Raw genomic sequence first — 20,649 nt, forward strand, 5'->3', positions numbered from 1 at the left:
AATTAAAATGTCACCGCGTGAAGCATTGTATGGTACCCCAGTTAGAACGCCTTTCCATGTATTAACGCCTACAACTAATCTATCAAATCCTTTAAAAAAATGTATAAATGCAAGCAAAAGTCGATATGATATCCTTCGAAAGAATTTAGAAGAATCACAAATCATAATAAAAAGGAATCATGATAAAATAACGAAGCCAACTAAAACATATACCGTGGGTGATACTGTATACATACAGGTAAATGTACATAAATGACTCAATTATAAACTAACACCTAAGTTTGAAGGCCCATTTAACATTTTGGAAACATTAACGGCCAATAGGTTTAGAGTTCAAAACGTATCCCAACCCACGGATGAGACAATAGTACCATTGGCTCACATAAGAAATTTAAAAAAAAAAGAAAAAGAGGGAAAGAAGTGAGGGAAAAAATTTTTATTTTGTGTGATTAAAAGTTTTCTTCTTAATACAGGAGTAATTACATATATTTTTCTCGTTACAGGTTTCCAAGATGAATTTTTTGTTGTTGGGAGTGATATTGTTCGCTCAGACATTTTTCTCGTGTGGGATGAGCTCTAAAACTAAAAGTATAGATTTTAAATATGGCACTATAGTTGAAAGACAAGAAGACATTTTTATTACATCGAGCAACGTAGTTGTAGAAGTGAATATGCAAGCAATTTTTCTTCCAGAGAATGATGTCACTAGCTTAAAAACCGCCATTTCAAGGTTTTCTGTCTCATTAGATGAGTTGCATAGAAGACATTTTCATTTGACTACAGAGAGTTCGCTTGGATCGACATTAAAAGTTGCAGAGATGCTATCTGATGACTCGCAAAATAAGACTTACGAGACAGAATCTTTGGCTTATGACCTTTTGATATGGACTGTAGGACACGAACATAAAGAAAGACGAAATCCGTTTATTTATGCTGCATTAAACATCTTTGGGTCTATTGCAAGTTTAGGTTTAGGAATTTCCAATCGTCTTAAGATTAGTAATCAAAATAAGAAAATTGAGCTCTTGACTCATGAACATGAATTAATTATGTCAGAACTAAGGAATCAGTTAGCTTCGATCAATCAAATTATGGATTTAGTAAATGAACATTCAAATAATATCATTCAGATTATGGAAGTACAGGATTTGTTGGCAACGTTAACGTATTATGATTCAAAGATAGATCACATACATAACAGAATTGCACATTTCATTGAGAAATCCAAGGATTATGTAGAAGCTATCACGTTAGCAACCAAAGGTGTACTGTCACCCCATTTGTTGCCTATAAATTACTTAAAGTTAGTTCTGGAGAACGGAAGGGATAAACTAGGCTATGTTCCTTTGTTAGGCGAACGTAGGTTAGAATTTTATTACAGCCTAATTACAGTAAGCGTTGAAAATAACAAGATTAGGATTACAATTCCCTTTGATTCTTCTGATGCCTGGCAATCTTACAGGATATCACCATTTCCGACTTTCATGACGAATCACTCAAATCCAGTAATATCCAGTTTGACAGGACACGTATTGATTTCCTCAGACAAGGAAACATATACGGTCATTAAAGACTTAAATCAATTAACTCACTGTTCAGACGCAATGGATAGAAAAATATGTACAGCTGACTCATTTGAATTCCATAAAAACTTAATGGATTCATGCGAGTTAGGTATAGTGCTAGACGGTGCTCTCTCCCATACAAGTGAAAATTGTCTGGATAAGCTTTATCCCTTTGACAATAATGAGTTCAATTGCAGACTGAACAATGGCTCGTGGATACGATACGACAAGGACGGCTTCAATGTATCATGCCCGGACGGATCCACGTCTTTTGCACACATCTTTGTTGCAGCAGATGGTTGTATCGGGACTTCCCCTAATTCCATGGTGACCGGGCTAAGGACAATCATCAGAGAACGAGCCTACTTCGCGAACTTCACGTGAACGTCTACAATGCCAGCACTACCTCTCCCATACAGCAAACAGGTTGCCAAGCGGTTGATGAAATTGACCGAGATGGACCACCTGTCACCGACTTATAAGAAATTTCTTCACCCCATACTACTAGCAGGATTAAGTGTAATGGTGATGATATTTATCGCCGTGAACATCCTTGTTTGGCGTAGGTTACTGAACAGTTGGAAGCTAAAACAGAACGTTTCGCCATGTCCAGACAAAACTCCTTATTTAATTCAGTTTAAAGCCGTTTGAAGTGGCCACCTCATTCGCTAAAGGAGTAAAATGCTCTGGAAATTGTGTTTGTAAGAAAAGCTGTTATTACGCTAGTAATATGTAATTGAAGAAATTATTGAATATTGCATTGTTAAAATACATTTAAAAAACATTTAAAAAAAAAATATAAATCATTTTTTCTCTCGGCATCTAATAAAATATATAAGCCGGAATGTTAAAAGAAAACAGAAAAAAAAAATAAAAATAACAGAATCTATGGGCATCTAATAAAATATATCAGCCCTATATATATATATATATATATATATATATATATATATATATATATATATATGTACGAAACCGTGGTACGTGTACGTACCAGGAATTCGTGTTTGTACACTAAAATTGAATCTTTACCAAGGTAACAAATATTTTTATTAGTTACCGTATTGTGTTAATCTATGTTTCTGACAAAGGTAACAATTATTCTTTAACAAGTTACCGAATCATATGTATATCAGTATTTTTTTTTTTTGGTACCATATAATCATTTGCTAGCAATGTACCATATATGTGATCTGTATTTATCATGCATTTTTTTTTTCTTTGCTTTGGTAATATCTTTTCATATGCATTATTGTTATTATTTTTTTGATGTGTCTATTTGGACATTCGTCCTCATTTGCTTATGGCTAAAGTTAAACAAAGAATAATACATATATCCAGTCACACCTAGTAAACATATTTTGGCTTGTTGTTAAATTTTTTTTTGAAAAATTGAGATAGCTGGCCGAGCTAATGTAATAAATGAAATGGTTAATTATTACATGTTTAAAACACATGACGTAATATGTCATTGTGGATGAAGATGCTAGCGTGAGATTTGCTGTAGTCATATAAAATCATAACAGGATGTACTTTGCATCCCTCGGCAATGTAACATTTTTCTGAAACGTCAACACCAATGCATACCGTGTGAAAGATTGTGTCGTCACCGGATGCAGGTGTCTTCCGAGAAAGAATGTAAAGTTTCCATAATGTGTTTAAATGCTGAGACAACTAAGCATACGATATCTGTGATATCGATAATTTTAGGCAGTTCATATCTATACTTCACCTGAATTGGTCATCCGACCAAACCAGCTACACTTCTGTGATGGAGATGTTTAACACTGTTGTTTTTAGAGAATAAACGATTTTAAAGTTACAAAGATGAACTTTATTTTAAGACTTAACATCTCAAACAACACATACTCAATGTGTTCTTATAACAGTACCACACTAATACATCAAGTAATGATACCTATTATACCTCTATAAACACTTGTGATTGTTTTTCTGAGGAAATGTGGAAGCGTGAACTATGTTATTACCAAAGGGGTTTCTTCCCATCTGATTGTAATATCAAAGTTATGAAAAGAAATTATGAAATGTCATTTAGAATTTGACTTTAAACATATTTTTTTTTTTTTTTTTTTTTTTTTTTATGAGCCTATCTCGTTGTCCTAATATTTCAGACCTATTCGTTTGTACCTTGATGCGTAATGTGCTTTCCATAATTATTGGCGATACATATATTTGGTTCTTACTTCAAATAAATTAGTCTTCTGAAAGGCAAACGTCAATAATTCATGGTTTTAAAATTTTCTCATGCAAAAATGATTTTGTTTATATTGTTTATTATAGCTTGGCTGTATAATCACAATGTTGACAGTTTACGATTTCAAGCTCTTGAGTAGTAAATACTACTTAATAGACTGGACTAAAGTTATGCTTTGCATACACCAGTGTATGTTCCAATAGTGAAACACTATATCGTAGGGACTAGAAAAAAATCTTAAAGAATTTAGTACAATTTTATCTTATTTTTTTCTATCTTTTGCGTTTAAAAGGACTTAATGCTAAAAATTAGAATTTTTGTGTCATATTAGATTCTGAATGTTAAATGTATATCAATACAAGTTTCGTTCACCAGTTACTCGAGTGAACACTAAATAATTGAGAATCCCTTAGTTGAGGAATAAAGCTCTTAACTATAAAGTCCCTCTCGAAAGGTTAAAAGTTCTAATGTTAATTATAAGTTTTCTAGATTTTTGGTAAAGGTATAAAAGTAGATCACATTCTTTATTTAGCAGAAGGTTTACCAATGTTCACTAAGACTGATAAGAAGTTTTTTGGCTAAAAGATTGATAAATCCCAGTTTTGGGACATTTGATGGAATGTTTTGGCATTTTATGAAAATGAGAGAAATGGCAAATTTTCACACTATTAATTCTAATTGTTTCTCTACTCCTTGTTCATCTTTGATGTATAATTCTAAGCAGATGTCAGACAGACATCCAATTTGATGTCATTCTCAGAGAAGAGACTTTTATTAAGAATCTATTTTATTATAAAAGTAATCTACACACACACACACACACTCACATATATATATATATATATATATATATATATATATATATATATATATATATATATATATATATATATGTATATATATATATATATATATATATATATATATATATATATATATATATATATATATATATATATATATATATATATATATATATATATATATATATATATACAAATACATATATATAAACATAAATTGATGGAATACGGCATTTGTATGTTGGGTGCTAATTTTTTGGTGCATTAAAAGAAAAAGCTAGTGATTGTATATCAATTTATTTGAAAGTTTGTGGATAAATATGGATAACTAATATAGCTCTCAGATCACATAGGCATTTAAAAGCCTTATAAAGACTTTTTATAAGGTGACAAACATTAGTTATCATTTCGAAATTCTTTACAAATTACCTATAAACTAAAAAGTAGCATCTTATCTTTTCTCATTAAGGACAAAGTAAATCCTTCCTATCTACTAAATATGACCGAGGAAATTTCGTATGGGGAAATTTTATGAAAATACTTTCCCATTTTGGAAAATTTGTAAATAATTAGTATATGTTTCTTCACTAATACATTAAAGGTTAGGCGCATTAAGAAGTTTTTTTTTTCTTTCTTTCTTTTTTTTTTGAAAGGTACACACATGACATTAATCAAAAGAATATGGAATGTGTTGAAGGATAAACCAAGGGTAAAAGGATTTCATTAAATATCATTTACAATATTTTTTCAAAGTCATCATTAGAAATAGAATATACCATTTAGGACGCTATGTTGCATTACCTTACTTATTTATACACACAAACAGAGGTGAAGTAAAGAAACGCTGCTATAGCGACTTTAGTTATAGATTCCAGAGCTGATGAAAAGATCACATATGATTGTTCTTTTTTTGTAAAATGATATCTTCAGTCTGCCTTCCTTCCATTCAAAAGCACAAGTACTCTATTTGTACACTAAACGAATTTCGAAGTTCATTATGACACAGGAAATGTTAAAGCCAGTAGTAATGTTTCGTAATATACTATAGATTTCTCTCAGTTATTTCATTTTGCAATGATAGTTACCTCTACGAGACATGAATTTAAACGCACGTTTCAATAACAACCTGAAGTATACAGTACAGCATAACACAGCCCGATTGCCGATTTTTTCAGTCTTTGTCTTTGGTAGTGTTGTTGAAGAGAGTTGTGACTTGTTATTTGTCATATTCTTAGTCGCCTTTATTTCATAGAAAGTATAGTTTTCTACATTCAATCAGAGTAAAGTTTACATAATAAAACTGGGTAATATACATTCAAAACTTTACGCCATCCTGCCAACTCAAACAGTACTTCCCACGTGCATTACAGTAAGTACGCATACACAGTGCGTATGTGCACGTACGCAATCAAACTATTATGAATTTAAATGATAAATACGTCAAATTATTCAAAGTTCGAAAAGAACTTTTTCTAGACTTTGGTCTTAGCGACCACGAAACGTGGAATCGCATATTCTTCAATAACATTCATTGAATAAAAGACTTCTGTGAACATGACCAGTACCGTATTCCATAAGTTCCCTTTATTAAAATGAGTCTTTATATATGAGAAAAACTACTTTTTACCTGACTAGAAACTAATTTTGGGGTATTAAGGCAGGCATGGATAATTTTTTTTTTTCCGTCTTAGGTTCTTATCCCATCAATACCTGGTCACCTGACCTGATGCGTTTGCTTTAATGAGAAGAGTCGCATCATTTCCTTGAGATGATGGAAGGCATAAAACCTCTGAACTTTTCGCTTGGTCTTTGCTTGAACAAGAATTGGCTCCATTTTCCCTTTGGTCTTGGGGTATAAGCGACGTAGTTACATTCAGTTCAGAATGTTTTACCTTTTCTTCAACTTTTGAGACGATAATGTCACAATTTTCTTCTGAAAGCTCAGTCTCTTCTGAAAAATAAAACGAAAGTATATGTTATGAACAGTAATTTGTAAATGTATTTCCGTACATTTTCTTATGTATTTAATCTTATTTCTACTTTGCATCATCAAAAGAACTATGCCATAGAGATGGGAAATAACTTATTGCCTTATAGAAACTACGGAGATGAAGAATGATTGATTTAACAAAGAAATATTGGCCAAACGTTACTTAATAGGTATTTATCCCATATCAACTACAAAATAAAGTACATTACAATATGATATACAGTACCTATCGTTTCAGCTGGAAACTGCACATGTTTCTTAGCACTTCTGGAAAGTCTTGTACCATTAGGTCGGGAGAAGTGATAAGAATTTGTTTCGCTGTCAACAATTGTTTTATCGCCCCAAAGACCAGCCTATAAAGAAGGAGAACATATTGTCATTTATGATGATGATCGAAATAAGTTACACTTATATAACTCCAATCTATGTCTTATAAGGTTTTAGTTTATGTTTCAATAATGTGATGTTTATAACGTAGATTTTAATCTAAAATTTTAAATTCCATTATACAGTAGACACCTTCTTCATAAAAAAAGTTAATAGATGATGATATTGTAGGTATTTAATACATGAAGAAAGCTATAATGCAATATGTTTATACATTTTTTTTTTTCAGTATACCCTAACTAGGTTTTACGATATTAATCTTTTGAAAATATAAAGTTGCTTAATGTTCAAATACAGACACGCATGAATGCGTAAATTAGGTAGTAATCGGCCCGATTTAACTATTGCTTTTAAATAGGAAGAATGACCAAAAATTCCTAAAAAACGATTCCCATAACATACTATAAAAACTATTTGCCGTCTACACAAAATGACACATGACTACAAAATTAAGTTAAAAAGACAATGATACATACTATAGTTACCTGGATAAAAATATATTTATACGTACAAACACCCACGCATATGTACTGTATATAATTTATATATATATATATATATATATATATATATATATATATATATATATATATATATATATATATATGTGTGTGTGTGTGTGTGTGTGTGTGTAAATATATATGTATATATATACACACACACACACACACACATATATATATATATATATATATATATATATATATATGTATATATATATATATATATATATATATATATATATATTATATATATATATATATATATATATATATATATATATATATATATATATATATATATATATATAAATATATATATATATATATATATATATATATATATATATATATATGTATGTACGTATGTATATACAGTATATATATATATATATATATATATATATATATATATATATATATATATATATATATATATATATATATATATTTGGGCTCAAGCCCTGTCATCCTTATGGAAGGTTCCTAATAGTAGCTTCCTAAGGGATATATGTACTACAGTGATATTCCCAGAGGATTTACCTTTAGGTCTCCATAATTCTAACTCCTGCCACGAATATCCTTAAAATTTCTCTCAAGGATATCCTATAATATCAGGGGACGTATTCTTGACACGACACATAACAATCTTGACCCCGAATAGCGTTTACGCTTCGAGGGGGAAAGTGGCAAAGTTAGAAGGGGAGCCATATCAAGGTTACCCTACTTCCCATACTACTATTGAGTATCAAGACAGCGCCATGACCAAGATGGCGGACATTCCTAATTTTGTAGCGAATTCGCACGGTGATGTTCCCTGTTGATCTAACTTTTTTTATTGTTTTACAAGGATTATTATGCAATCTCCAGCTTCTTTCGCCTTTGGAAAGTTGAGTATCGGTTCTTTACAATGGTCTTTGGACAAGGTCCTACATTATGCTCATCTGTGAACAATGAAGATTGTTCCCTCAAGGATCTAACCCAAAAGGTTTTTTTTTCTGTTCGCTATAGCCTCTGGGGCTAGAGCTAGTGAAATAGTGACCCTATCTAGAGATGAGGGCCACTTTCAGTTCACAGATGCGGGAGAACTGAATCTCTTTCCTGGTCCAACCTTTCTCGCTAAGAACAAGCTACCCACTAAGAGGTGGGGTCCCTGGAGAATCTGCCCTCTGAAGGAAGATGTCTCTCTATGTCCAGTAGAGTGTCTAAAGGTCTATCTTCTTAGGACTTCAGACTTCAGGGGAGGACAGCTCTTTAAAGGAGAAACTTCTGGATCAAACTTATCCATAAAACAAATGAGGGCGAAGTTCACCTACTTTATTCGCAGAGCAGATCCTGACAGTACAGCCACAGGTCATGATCCGAGGAAAATTGCTTCATCACTGAACTTTTTTCAGTATATGGACTTTGAGCGTCTTCGCTCATATACTGGATGGAAATCATCCAGAGTGTACTACAAACACTATGCTAAGCAGGTCCATGAACTGAAGCATTATGTGGTAGCGGCAGGTAGTGTATTAAAACCTGTCTTCTAATTCTGCAATGAACAGTTAATTGATTAGGACTGTCAATTAAAGGGAGAAGGTGTCAGCACTTTTAGTGTGATACCCTTTAAATGAGTGTTACCATAGTGACACTAAATCTGTTCAAAATCTCAGGTGTGCAAATATACAGATAACACTCGTGCCGTGTGTACGTAGTACACAGTGTCAATAGGATACGACATTTACAGAAATTATAAAGGAAAAATTTCTTAGAAAAATTTTCTTCAGTCTGAGAGTGGCACTCATCATTTCTTCTCTTTTTAAAAAAAGGACAATAATTTCTGTATACGTCGCATGTATAATTCCTTTATCATCCTATATTCGTTTCACTTGTTATTTCATTTAATAATTTTTTAGAAATAAATGTCTATTCGAATTTAATTGCGTCCTAATTCGCCCAGCAAATTGCATATTTAAGATGCCAGAATTCTTTGACTTACTCATGTAAGTAAACTTCATATCATTGTATGCTTACAAACAATGCATATAATGGACACTGATATTGTTCCGACAATATATACAAACCGTGAGACCATTTGTATACCCAGTGAATACTTATGTTTGTTCATAAAATATATGCTAACCTTGAGGGCCCTTTTCTACTGTCTAGAATAACTCTTCCCTGTAGGGGGCAGGAAGCACTAACAATGTTTATGATTAGTGATAATGACGGATAACGTTAACGTCATTTGTCTCAATTGGTTCAGATGACCATAGAAATATTATCCCAAGGTTAAGGCACTGATGAAAATCCACAGATACAGTAATGCTCTGGTAAACTTCCATCAGGACGACATGGCTTGAGCCAAAAAACGGACGCGAAAAATCTATTTTTGGGTGAGATAGCCATGTCGTCCTGATGGACCTACCGTCCCTTTCTATAGAAAAGATCTTCGTAGAATCCCTCCCAAAACTACTGTATCTGTAGCACAATGCTCAATGCTACAAGGAATGTTCGCCATCCTGGATATGGCGCTGTCTTGATACTCGATAGTAGTATGGGAAGTAGGGTAACCTTGATATGGCTCCCCTTCTAATTTTGCCACTTTCCCCCTCGAAGCATAAACGCTATTCGGGGTCAAGATTGTTATGTGGCGTGTAAAGAATACGTCCCCTGATATTATGCGATATCCTTGAGAGAAATTTTAAGGATATTCGGGCCAGGAGTTCGAATTCTGGAGACCTAAAGGTAAATTCTCTGAGAATATCACTGTAGTACATATATCCCTTAGGAGGCTACTATTAGGAACCTTCCATCAGGACGACATGGCTATCTCACCCAAAAATTGATTTTGAGTGTTTATATATATATATATATATATATATATATATATATATATATATATATATATATTTATATATATATATATATATATATATATATATATATATATATATATATATATATATATATATATATATATATATATATATATATAGATAGATAGATAAGTAGATACATACATAGATAGATAGATAAATAGATAAATATATAGATAGATAGTTGAATATATATATATATATATATATATATATATATATATATGTATATATATATATATATATATATATATATATATATATATATATATACATATATATATATATATATATATATATATATATATATATATATTTATATGTATATATACATATATATATATATATATATATATATATATATATATATATATATATATATACATATATATATATATATACATATATATATATATATATATATATATATATATATATATATATATATATATATATATATATATATATATATATATGTATATGTATATATATATATATATATATATATATATATATACATATACATATATATATATATATATATATATATATATATATATATATATATATATATATTTATTTATATATATATATATATATATATATATATATATATAAATATATATATATATATATATATATATATATATATATATATATATATATATATATATATATATATATAATAAGCACTAAAATCCCGATACGAAGATATTCTAAAAAGTTTTTTCACCGGGAGGAGTAATGTGTTAGCCATCCAGTTTATCAACAGCCTAATATCCCCGGAATATGTAAGGTTTTAGACTTTTAGTTTCTCAACAGCTTATTAGCCTTCCAGATTGTTAACAGCAGCTTTTCACACAGTGTAAGTTGATTGTCCTTCCAGTCTCCAAACAGCCTTTTGTGCGATTGAGCCGTTAGGTGATAACTAAGGTGAGATGAATGCAACTAAACTTTATCAAGCAATCATTGAACCTTTATACAGAGACTTGTGAGCAAGAACTTCACAGAAATTCAAACTTAAAAAAGCTTTTGCTAGAATGAAAATACAAGATGATCTATTAACAGTGCAGGGAAGAGCGAATGATAAGATAAAAAAAAATCAAAACGTTACACTGTACGAGCGTGTATGAAACACGTATGGTTCATGGCTCCCCCCGTAAAAATTACATACATAAGAAATACGGTGACCTGCTCTAGAGATACATACTATAGGTGGGTCGTCTGGCAGTAGATATGCAGTCTTCTTTGGCGCAAATGATAATGCAGAAAACCTTCCTGTGCGACAGATCATGAGGAAAGGCTCATGTAAGGGGGCGTTAGCAATGGCTTGCTAGTGTCATTGCACAGGGAAACGTGCGTTGCTGTAAGCAGAGCTGTCAGTATGTGTTGCTTAGATAGAAGCCTCAAGCCTGATGACTTGGAGTAAATTTTACCAAAATGTGACGTAGATGTTGGAGATTGTTGGAGGAGGTTACAGACGGAAAAATTTCGGCAGGGATGACCAACGGAATCCCATGTACCATTCAACCTGCCGAGACATCCAGGCCATCTTTAGGAATGGTCACAGTCCCGGGAGGACCCAAGAAAGCTGGATAAACCAATGGGAGTCCTTACAAGGGAACAGCAAAGTTACTTTGGGGGTGTGATAAAAACATTCAGCCATTACATTGGTATCAAGGCTGTAGGCGGTTGTCTGATGTGGGGTGATTCCCAAGAAATTCAATAATGATGTCCACAATTGAGAGGTGAAAGTGGTACCCAAGTCAGAAGTACTATGCCTAGGGATACCACATCTCGCTATCCATCCTGGGAGTAAGGTAGATGTGCAAGAGGCAGACGTTGCAGTTTCCTTGGTAATGGCTCCAGGCCAACGAGTGAAGTGGTCGATGATGGTAAACAGGTAACAAAGTCCTTGTGATGTTGGTAGGGAACCTACATGAATGTGGGTAAAGTGCTGCTGAGGTTGATGTAAGGTGCCCACTCCTGAATCCGTGTCCTGATGTACTTTTGAGGTTTGTCATGAAGTACAGTCGTGGACCCAATCCTTAACAACCTTAGTAATGACACGCCAAATGAACTTTGTCTGTAGTAGATGTGCAGTAGAACAGTGCGAGGGATGTGAAAGGCCATGAACAAATACTGGGGGCACATTCGTCTTAATATGGTGATATATACCGTGTTTGGCTGGAACCATGGACCTTTGATGGAAAACTTCCGAGTATGATGTGAGGAGGTGGATGTAGGTATCTGTGGGTGTGCTGATTTGGAGAGCAAATTCCGAAGGGGCTGGTTGGAGAGGTGTTGACGAGTAAGATTTAGCATTGACTAGCCACCGGTGAGCTGCAAAAACCAAGGAAATCAGTTCCAAGGATTAGCAATGTGACATCAGCAACAAGAAACTTCTAGTGATATTTAACGTTTTCAATCAATAATGTGAGGCTCTCATAACCATGGATGGAGATTGCTGACCTGAAGGCAAGCTACTAGGCAGACATCGGCTGATTTAGACAAAATATGTCATGTCCTGGCAAGTGGCCTTGGCAGAAGAGAATGGCAAGCACCCATGTCTACCAAAAATTGCATACCTATCCATGCATCATGTAAAAAGAGAAGATTAATGACAAGGGAGGCCACCGCCACAAGCAATGGCCTACTCACACGTTTTTTGGCCTCTTACAACTATTCGAATATTTCTTCGCAGGAGCCCTGAATCTGGAGTGGTAGTAGCAAAACTGCGGCCGATGGGCTTCAGTTCAGTGGCTGTAGAGGTCGTTGGTTGGGGCGTGATTGAGTGATAGGTGGTGGGCGGTTTGGTGTCCACTCCAGAGCATCACAATTTAAGTGTCAGTGTCCTACCACATTCGTGTCAGCTTCGGTCGATGTTGAATAATTATCCACCTTGTCAGGTATGGAGCCATTGATGGTTTTGAAGGGGGTAAAGTGGTTGTCCAAAAGGATGTCAACTTTGTTCATCAAGTCCCTCATAGACAAAATATCGTATAGCGCATACAGGTTTGGCTAGGTGCCCAACCCAAAGTATAGGAAGTAGATTCACTTCACAAGGAGAGACATCTGTGGCAGGTAGCAGGCAAGTGATAATGCTCATTTCCCGGAAGGGTAGCTAAGCCATTTGGTTCCCCAATGGTTGTTGAGAGAGCTGAAAAACTCTGCTTATGAGGGCGACTGGCAATGGCAAGTACTTCTCCAGGAGGTATGATTTGAGAGCGCCGTATGTTATTGGGGTGTCCCCCTGTTTGCACAGCCAATCTGAGATTTCTAGGGGGAGGGTCCTCAGAGATCATTGAGAGACCATAATATGTTTTGGTGCTTGACCAAGTCCCTCTCTTCCTGCAAAACTGGACTCTAGTACATTGGAACCAGGCGAACGCTTTTCCGATGACAAAGGGCGGTAGTTTCATCGTGGTGGCGCTTGCCCATGAGACATGTTTAGTAGGTGGCATCTTTAAATAGTAGAGCACAGCAGTGAGGGGCCAGGGGAGAGGTAGCTAACATTCCACTGATCACCAATGTGCAAGCGAGCCGTTAGGTGATAAATGAGAGGTGAGATGAATGCAACTAAACTTTATTAAACAATCATTGAATTTCTATACAGCACCTTGCGAGCGAGAATGTCACAAAAACCCAAATATAAAATAGCTTGTGCAATCATGAAAACGAAGAATGGTCTATTAATAGTGCCTGGAAGAGAGAGTGATAAGATATAAAATCAAAACCGTTACATTGCACAAACGTGTATGAAACATGTGCGGCATATGGTTATCATCGTAAGGTGAAAGATTTTATACTTCTAGTTTCTCAACATCCAATTCTCACCAGAACGTGAAAGGTTTTAGACTTTTAATTTCTCAATAGCTGGTTGCCTTTCCAGATTCTAACCATCAGCTTTTCACGTGGTGTAAAGTGTTTGCCCTTCCAGTTTCCCAACAGCCGGCTATCATCGGAAGGTGTGAGATTTTAGACTTCTTGTTTTTAAACACCTAATTATCACTGGTACTTGTAACGTTTTAGACTTTCTATTTCTCAACAGCTGCTTCCTAACAGTAGCTTTTCATCAGGTGTAAGGTGTTTATCCATCCAGTTTCTCAACAGCTAGATAGTCTCCCAGTTTCCTAAAAGTCATTGGTAACCTGAAAGGCATAAGGTGTTAGTCTTCTAGTTCCTCAACAGCTGGTTTTATCTGAAAGTGTAAGGTATTAAACTTCCAGTTTCTCAAGAGTCAGTATGCCTTTCAGTTACTTATGAGCCATTATTTACAGAAAGGTGTAAAGTGTTAGACCTTCATTTTCTCAACTGGTGGTTTTTCACAGGAAGATGTAAGTGTTAGCCTTCAAGTTTCTCAATAGCTAGATAGCATTTTAGTTTCTTAATGACCAGTTTTCACTAGAGAGTGTGAGAGTGTAAATGTTAGCCTTCCAGTTTATCAACTGTCAATTTTCATCGGATGGTGTAAAGTGTTTTCTTTCAAGTTTCTCAATAGCTTGGTAGCCCTCTGGTTTCTTAACAGCCAATTTTCTAGAAAACATGTAAGATGTTATCCTTCCAGATTCTCAACAGCACGTTAGCGTTCCAATTTCTGTTGGTAACATCTTTGTCTGGTGATAGCCAGACTGGGGTTCAAGTCCTTATGAGCTAAGGATGAAGGTTTTGGGGGAGCCTATTAGTCTACCTGCTGAATAATCAGCAACCATTGCCTGCCCTCCCTGTTGCTAGATTAGGTGGAGAAAAGGCTTGGGCATTGATCATATGCATATATAGTAGGTCTCTAGGGTATTTTTCTCCTTGCTAGGGTAATGTCCCTGTCCCTTGGCTCTGCCATTCATGAGATGCCTTTTAACTTTTAAACTGATTTATCTTGGAAGGCGTATGGTTTTAGCTTCTAGTTTCTTAACAACCTATTAGCCTTCTAGTTCTTTAACAATTGCTTTTCACTGGAATGATTAAGGTGTTATCTATACTTTTTTTTTCAGATTGACTTTGTAAATCGTATGCTCTTCTTTGCCTTCTCTGGAAATAACACAAAAACTTTTTGAGTGGCTTAATTCCACAGAGCTCTAGTAAGCTTTAATGGTTTGACTAGGTTAGAAGTCTAATCTGACTATCCTAGTTGGTGAGGAACATTTCAATAATGGCACATTGTTTAATTCATTATATAATGGGTGGCACTTAAAAATGATTTTCACCATATTATTCATTAATTATTGAATCAAGCTCAACCCTAACTTTAGAATCATTGTCAACAGTAGCTGTTTCATTTACATAGAAAGAAAACTGACCAGGTAGTATAATGAAAGCAATAGAGAAACTACACAATTATCATTATCTTACATGTAGAGTACTCTTCACCTTCCTAGATACTTATGTACTTCCAATTCTATATTTCCTCCACTCCATTTATCTAGCACTTTCTAGATCTTGTTCACCTTCTAAGTATAGAATATATTAGAAAAATAAAACTGGTTCAGTCTAAACCTGTACTGTATGTCTGTATTATATGAAATATAACATAATAGCGATATAGGTAGTGGGTTGGACAAGGCACCAGCTACCTGTTGAAATATTACCGCCAAACAGTATTGGGTCCTATGACTGGCTAGATTATATTATATTGGATCCCTCCTAAGTTACAATATATATATATATATATATATATATATATATATATATATATATATATATATGTATATATACATACATATATATATATATATATATATATATATATATATATATATATATATATATATATACTGTATATACATATATATATATATATATATATATATATATATATATATATATATATATATACATATGTATATGTATATATACATACATATATATATATATATATATATATATATATATATATATATATATATATATATATATATATGTATATGTATATATATATATATATATATATATATATTTATATATACATATGTATATATATATACATATGTACTATATATATATATATATATATATATATATATATATATATATATATATATATATATATATATATATATATATATATATATATTATATTACAACTAGCAACTTATGTAAATTCCCAAGCTCTGATACTCACCTGCTTTATATAAGATAATCTGATACACAAGGGAAAACCTACGTGCCTGAGAATAATACCCAACTCCTAGATGATAATATATGAACACTGAAGATCCAAAGGTCTCGCTATGTTACAATCTAAACACAAACGGGGTGATTACTTCACTTTTAACAGGCCCTATTCTTGAATCAGCCTCTTACTTCGGTTCTTAGTCAGGGGATACGAGCAAAGCACTGAAATAAGTATTGGTGATCGGAATAATACACAATTTACAAAAATAGATATAGGCCTATTCTATCAAAAAAATAACAATTCATAAATTAACACCAAAAATAAATCTCTTGAAATATTATATCTGGACTGAACCTTAGACTAAGAGAAAATGATACTTCGAAAATATTTTTAACAATCACTTGTTTCACTAAAAATAAATTCATAAAAATATTTAATTTTGACAATTAATGAAAAATTTAACACTTTAACACCATAGTAAATAAACAATGGTTACACTTACATATACGTAACTGTTACTCCTACGTCCCTAGGGCTCACACAAGGTTACCGAACGGTTAAGAAAAATAAATACACTTCGCCTTTTAAGTAAATCACACACGGCCAATCACAGAAAACAATTGATAAATGTCACAATATAAACTTACATTCACACTTCACTTTTAATTTGAACATACAATAATATCAACAACGTTTGAACAACACTATACACTGTATACATTGGAGAGAAATCACTATTCACGTTTGAGAGAAAAACTATTCACATTTGAAAGGAATTACGTCGTGGCTAGATAGTTGCTGGTGAGAGGACAGGCGGAAGCACAAATCTTGTGGGATGTCCGGCTGGATCTTTGGTTTCTATGCATGGATAAGTCATATATACATAATCCAAATTTACTCTAGAAACTTCAAATTCATTCCAGCAATGCATTTCGTGTGTGTGCACATGGTCTGGGCTGGCTCTCACGACCTCAGGTTGCCAACTTAGCAGTTTTTGAAGTAGGGTACTATCGTTGCTTGACGAAGCAATGTTCTCAGCTAACACTGCCCACCTCCTCTCACAATATTAGAAAACAGAGTAAGTTCTAGTCGAGAACCTTCCTGCAGCTTGCAACCACGTGGAAACATGGTGCAATCCCTAGCATGCGTGTTATACAGCATACCTTTTAATAAAACTACATAAGACTGCGTAACAAAACTACATGAATGAAAATTTTATTCTTTAAAATGACATAAATTTACGTATATAGAACTGGATGAAATACAACTAAATTAATGACAACATTGTTATGTAATTTACATGCATATACTTAATTCTACATGAGTAGGACCCACCTTACGAGCTGTCTATACATCTCTTAAATACACAAATAAAGTATGTGAATAAAATAATCAACTTTTATGTTAGACTAGCTTTGTAAGATAGCTCCCCCAAAAACATAATTTACTGCAAGCCTAAATCCACAGATTTAGCGTGAGATAGATAAAACGCAACCATGTTCTCCTTACAGGATATATGCTTTACGTTAATAAGGTTGCAAACATAACGACCATCGAGTTAACCTTTGATTATTATTCTTCATTTTACTAACAAAAGTTAATGTGATCTGAGTAAACTGGAATTTCTTCATTCTGTGGTCTACAGTATTTATATAAACTTCAAACTTCCTTATCACTGTGATTAGCGCTAGCAGTTCCTTTTCAACTGTCCAGTAGGCCCATTGATGCTTCTTCAGCTTCAACGACATAAAACAGATGGGGGAAGAATTCCTTCCTTGCCTTCTCGCAATAGGACAGCTCCAATCCCATTGTCCGAAGCATCCACTTGGATAAGGAATTTCTAGTTGAAATCCGGTGCTTGCAGTATGGGTTTCGAAGTTGATATTACCTTCCTTTGACTTTTCCTTCTTCCTGGTATTTTGATACCGTAGGTCAGGTCACTAATCTTCCCCAAAGTCCAGAATGGTCTTTGGAAATTGTTGGTGAGATGGAATCTCCTTATCAGTAAGTGAACCAACAACTGAGGTCCTACCTCAAACTGACTGTTCTTACTTTTTATACCAAACATTCTTATCTCGCCGATCCTTTTTCTCAAATTCTTGACATATTCTCCATCCATTTCTTCTCGATCTTTCCACTTTTCTGCCAACATTTTATCCGGTCTCTTACTTCTCGTCTAAACTCCATTTCCTCTGGGCTACATCCCATGGTTTCTTAATAAGCATTGTGTACCTCAAATAACATCAACAGTAGTCTGATATTCTATTCATTTACTGTTTCGTTGCTGTACTTTGTTAACATACTCTTCAGGGTTTGATGATATCTCTCTAATACACCTTGGGTCTCTGGGTGGTAGGCAGTAGACAGTTTTTGTCCCACATCCAACAGTTTTATCGGGTCCTGAAACTATTTTGACATTAAATTTTTTCCTCAGTCACTCTGAACAATTTCCGGAATACCAAACCCGCTAAAAAACTCTAGTAACTTCTCAGCTATTACTTTGGCACTGATGTTCCTGACGGGTATGGCTTCTGCGTATCTTTTCACTGGACACATAAAAGTCAACATATATTCGTGGCCTTTCTTTGTTCTTGGTAACGGGCCTACAATGTCAATCATTACTTTGCTGAAGGGTTCTCCTCGTACTTCAGTTGGGTGTAAGGAAACCTTCTTGATGTACTCGCTAGGCTCTCCAGCCATCTGAAAAATGGGACATGAAGAGCAAAACTGGCTCGCTTCCTTATTCATGCCAGGCCAGAAAAAAAAAGTGTCTCATAATCTTCTCCGTTATCTTTCTTATTCCCATGTGTCCCGTCTCATGCGCTACGATGATCACCCTTCTTCTCAACGGTGCAGGAATCAGTATCTGACAGTATATGCCCTATTCTGTATTCCCAGGGATATTGGCGGGTCTATGCTTCCTCATAAGCAACCCATCCTTGAAGTGATAACAGGTGGGAGACTGCTACACCTCCGTTTCATCCACCAAACGTTACAATATTTCCGGCAACGTTACATCCTTTCGTTGCAATCCTATCAATCTTTTATTATTATTATTATTATTATTATTATTATCATTATTATTATTATGATTACTTTAATTACTAGTTAAACTACGACCCGAGTTGGAAAAGCAGGATGCTATAAGCCCAGAGGCTCCAACAGGAAAAGTAGCCCAGTGGGGAAAGGAAAAGAGGAGAATAGAATATTTTAAGAAGAGTAACAGCATTGAAATAAATATTTCATATATAAACTATAAAAATTTTAACAAAACAAGAGGAAGAGAAATAAGATAAAATAGTGTGCTCGAGTGTACCTCAAGCAACAGAACTCTAACTGAAGACAGTGGAAGACCATGGCACAGAGGCTATGGCACTACCCAAGTCTAGAAAGCAATTGTTTGATTTTGGAGTGTCCTTCTCCTAGAAGAGCTGCTTACCATATCTAAAGAGTCTCTTCTACCCTTACCAAGAGGAAAGTGGCCACTGAACATTTACTGCAATAACCCCTTGAGTGAAGAAGAATTGATTGGTAATCTGTGTTGTCAGGTGTATGAGGACAGAGGAGAATATGTAAAGAATAAGCCAAACTATTCAGTGTGGATATGTGTAGGAAAAATGGAAAATGAACTGTAACCAGAGAGAAGGATTCAATTTGGTATCATCTGGCCAGTCAAAACACTCCATATCTTTCTAGCGGTAGTATATCAATGGGTGGCTGGGGCCCTGGTCACCTTGTATGACAGTTTCAAATTGCAAATAGGAGTAACTTCCCTCTCCTATTCCCTTCAAAATGACAGAATCTCCTGTGAGAGACTGTTCCATCATCAGTTGTAAACCTCACCTCACCACACTATGATTATATCCCGTGTTGTGCAATATCTTGACCAGGATCTGCTTACTCCCATCCAAAGTGGCTGATAAGCCTATACCTTTATAAATGTACAGTTTAAAGGCCTCCACGCTGTTTATGGTTGTCCTATATGCCATGTAAACATTAACTGGTTTATTTCCCTTGTCAACCTTTCTTGTTTTATTCTCTGTCTTCGTGTTCTGTGGAGTTAGATTATCCTTAACTTCTTGGGTGACTACTTACGGTTGGTTCGACCAACATTCCTTACTGATATGGCCTTTTTTGCTATACTAATAACTGACGATATTATTCTTCTGCACGTGTTTTACAACACCTAAAGGAGGACGATTCGATGATTGTT

At 34.1% G+C, this 20,649-nt stretch overlaps 1 protein-coding gene across 1 annotated transcript in view; it reads right to left on the reverse strand.

Annotated features, from left to right (window-relative positions):
- Positions 1-4,929: 4,929 nt before the first annotated feature.
- Positions 4,930-20,649, reverse strand: part of LOC137654341 (uncharacterized) — an 899,747-nt gene continuing 884,027 nt past the window's right edge. Inside the window, exons 9-10 of the mRNA XM_068387958.1 lie at positions 6,800-6,926; positions 4,930-6,534 (exon numbers count right to left, since the gene is read on the reverse strand). Coding sequence (XP_068244059.1) covers positions 6,287-6,534; positions 6,800-6,926 — 375 coding nt within the window. The 3' untranslated portion in view covers positions 4,930-6,286. The remainder of the gene's footprint in view (positions 6,535-6,799; positions 6,927-20,649) is intronic.

This window comes from Palaemon carinicauda, chromosome 15 (genome assembly GCF_036898095.1).
Source record: "Palaemon carinicauda isolate YSFRI2023 chromosome 15, ASM3689809v2, whole genome shotgun sequence".
NCBI classification, from domain to species: Eukaryota; Metazoa; Arthropoda; class Malacostraca; order Decapoda; family Palaemonidae; genus Palaemon; species Palaemon carinicauda.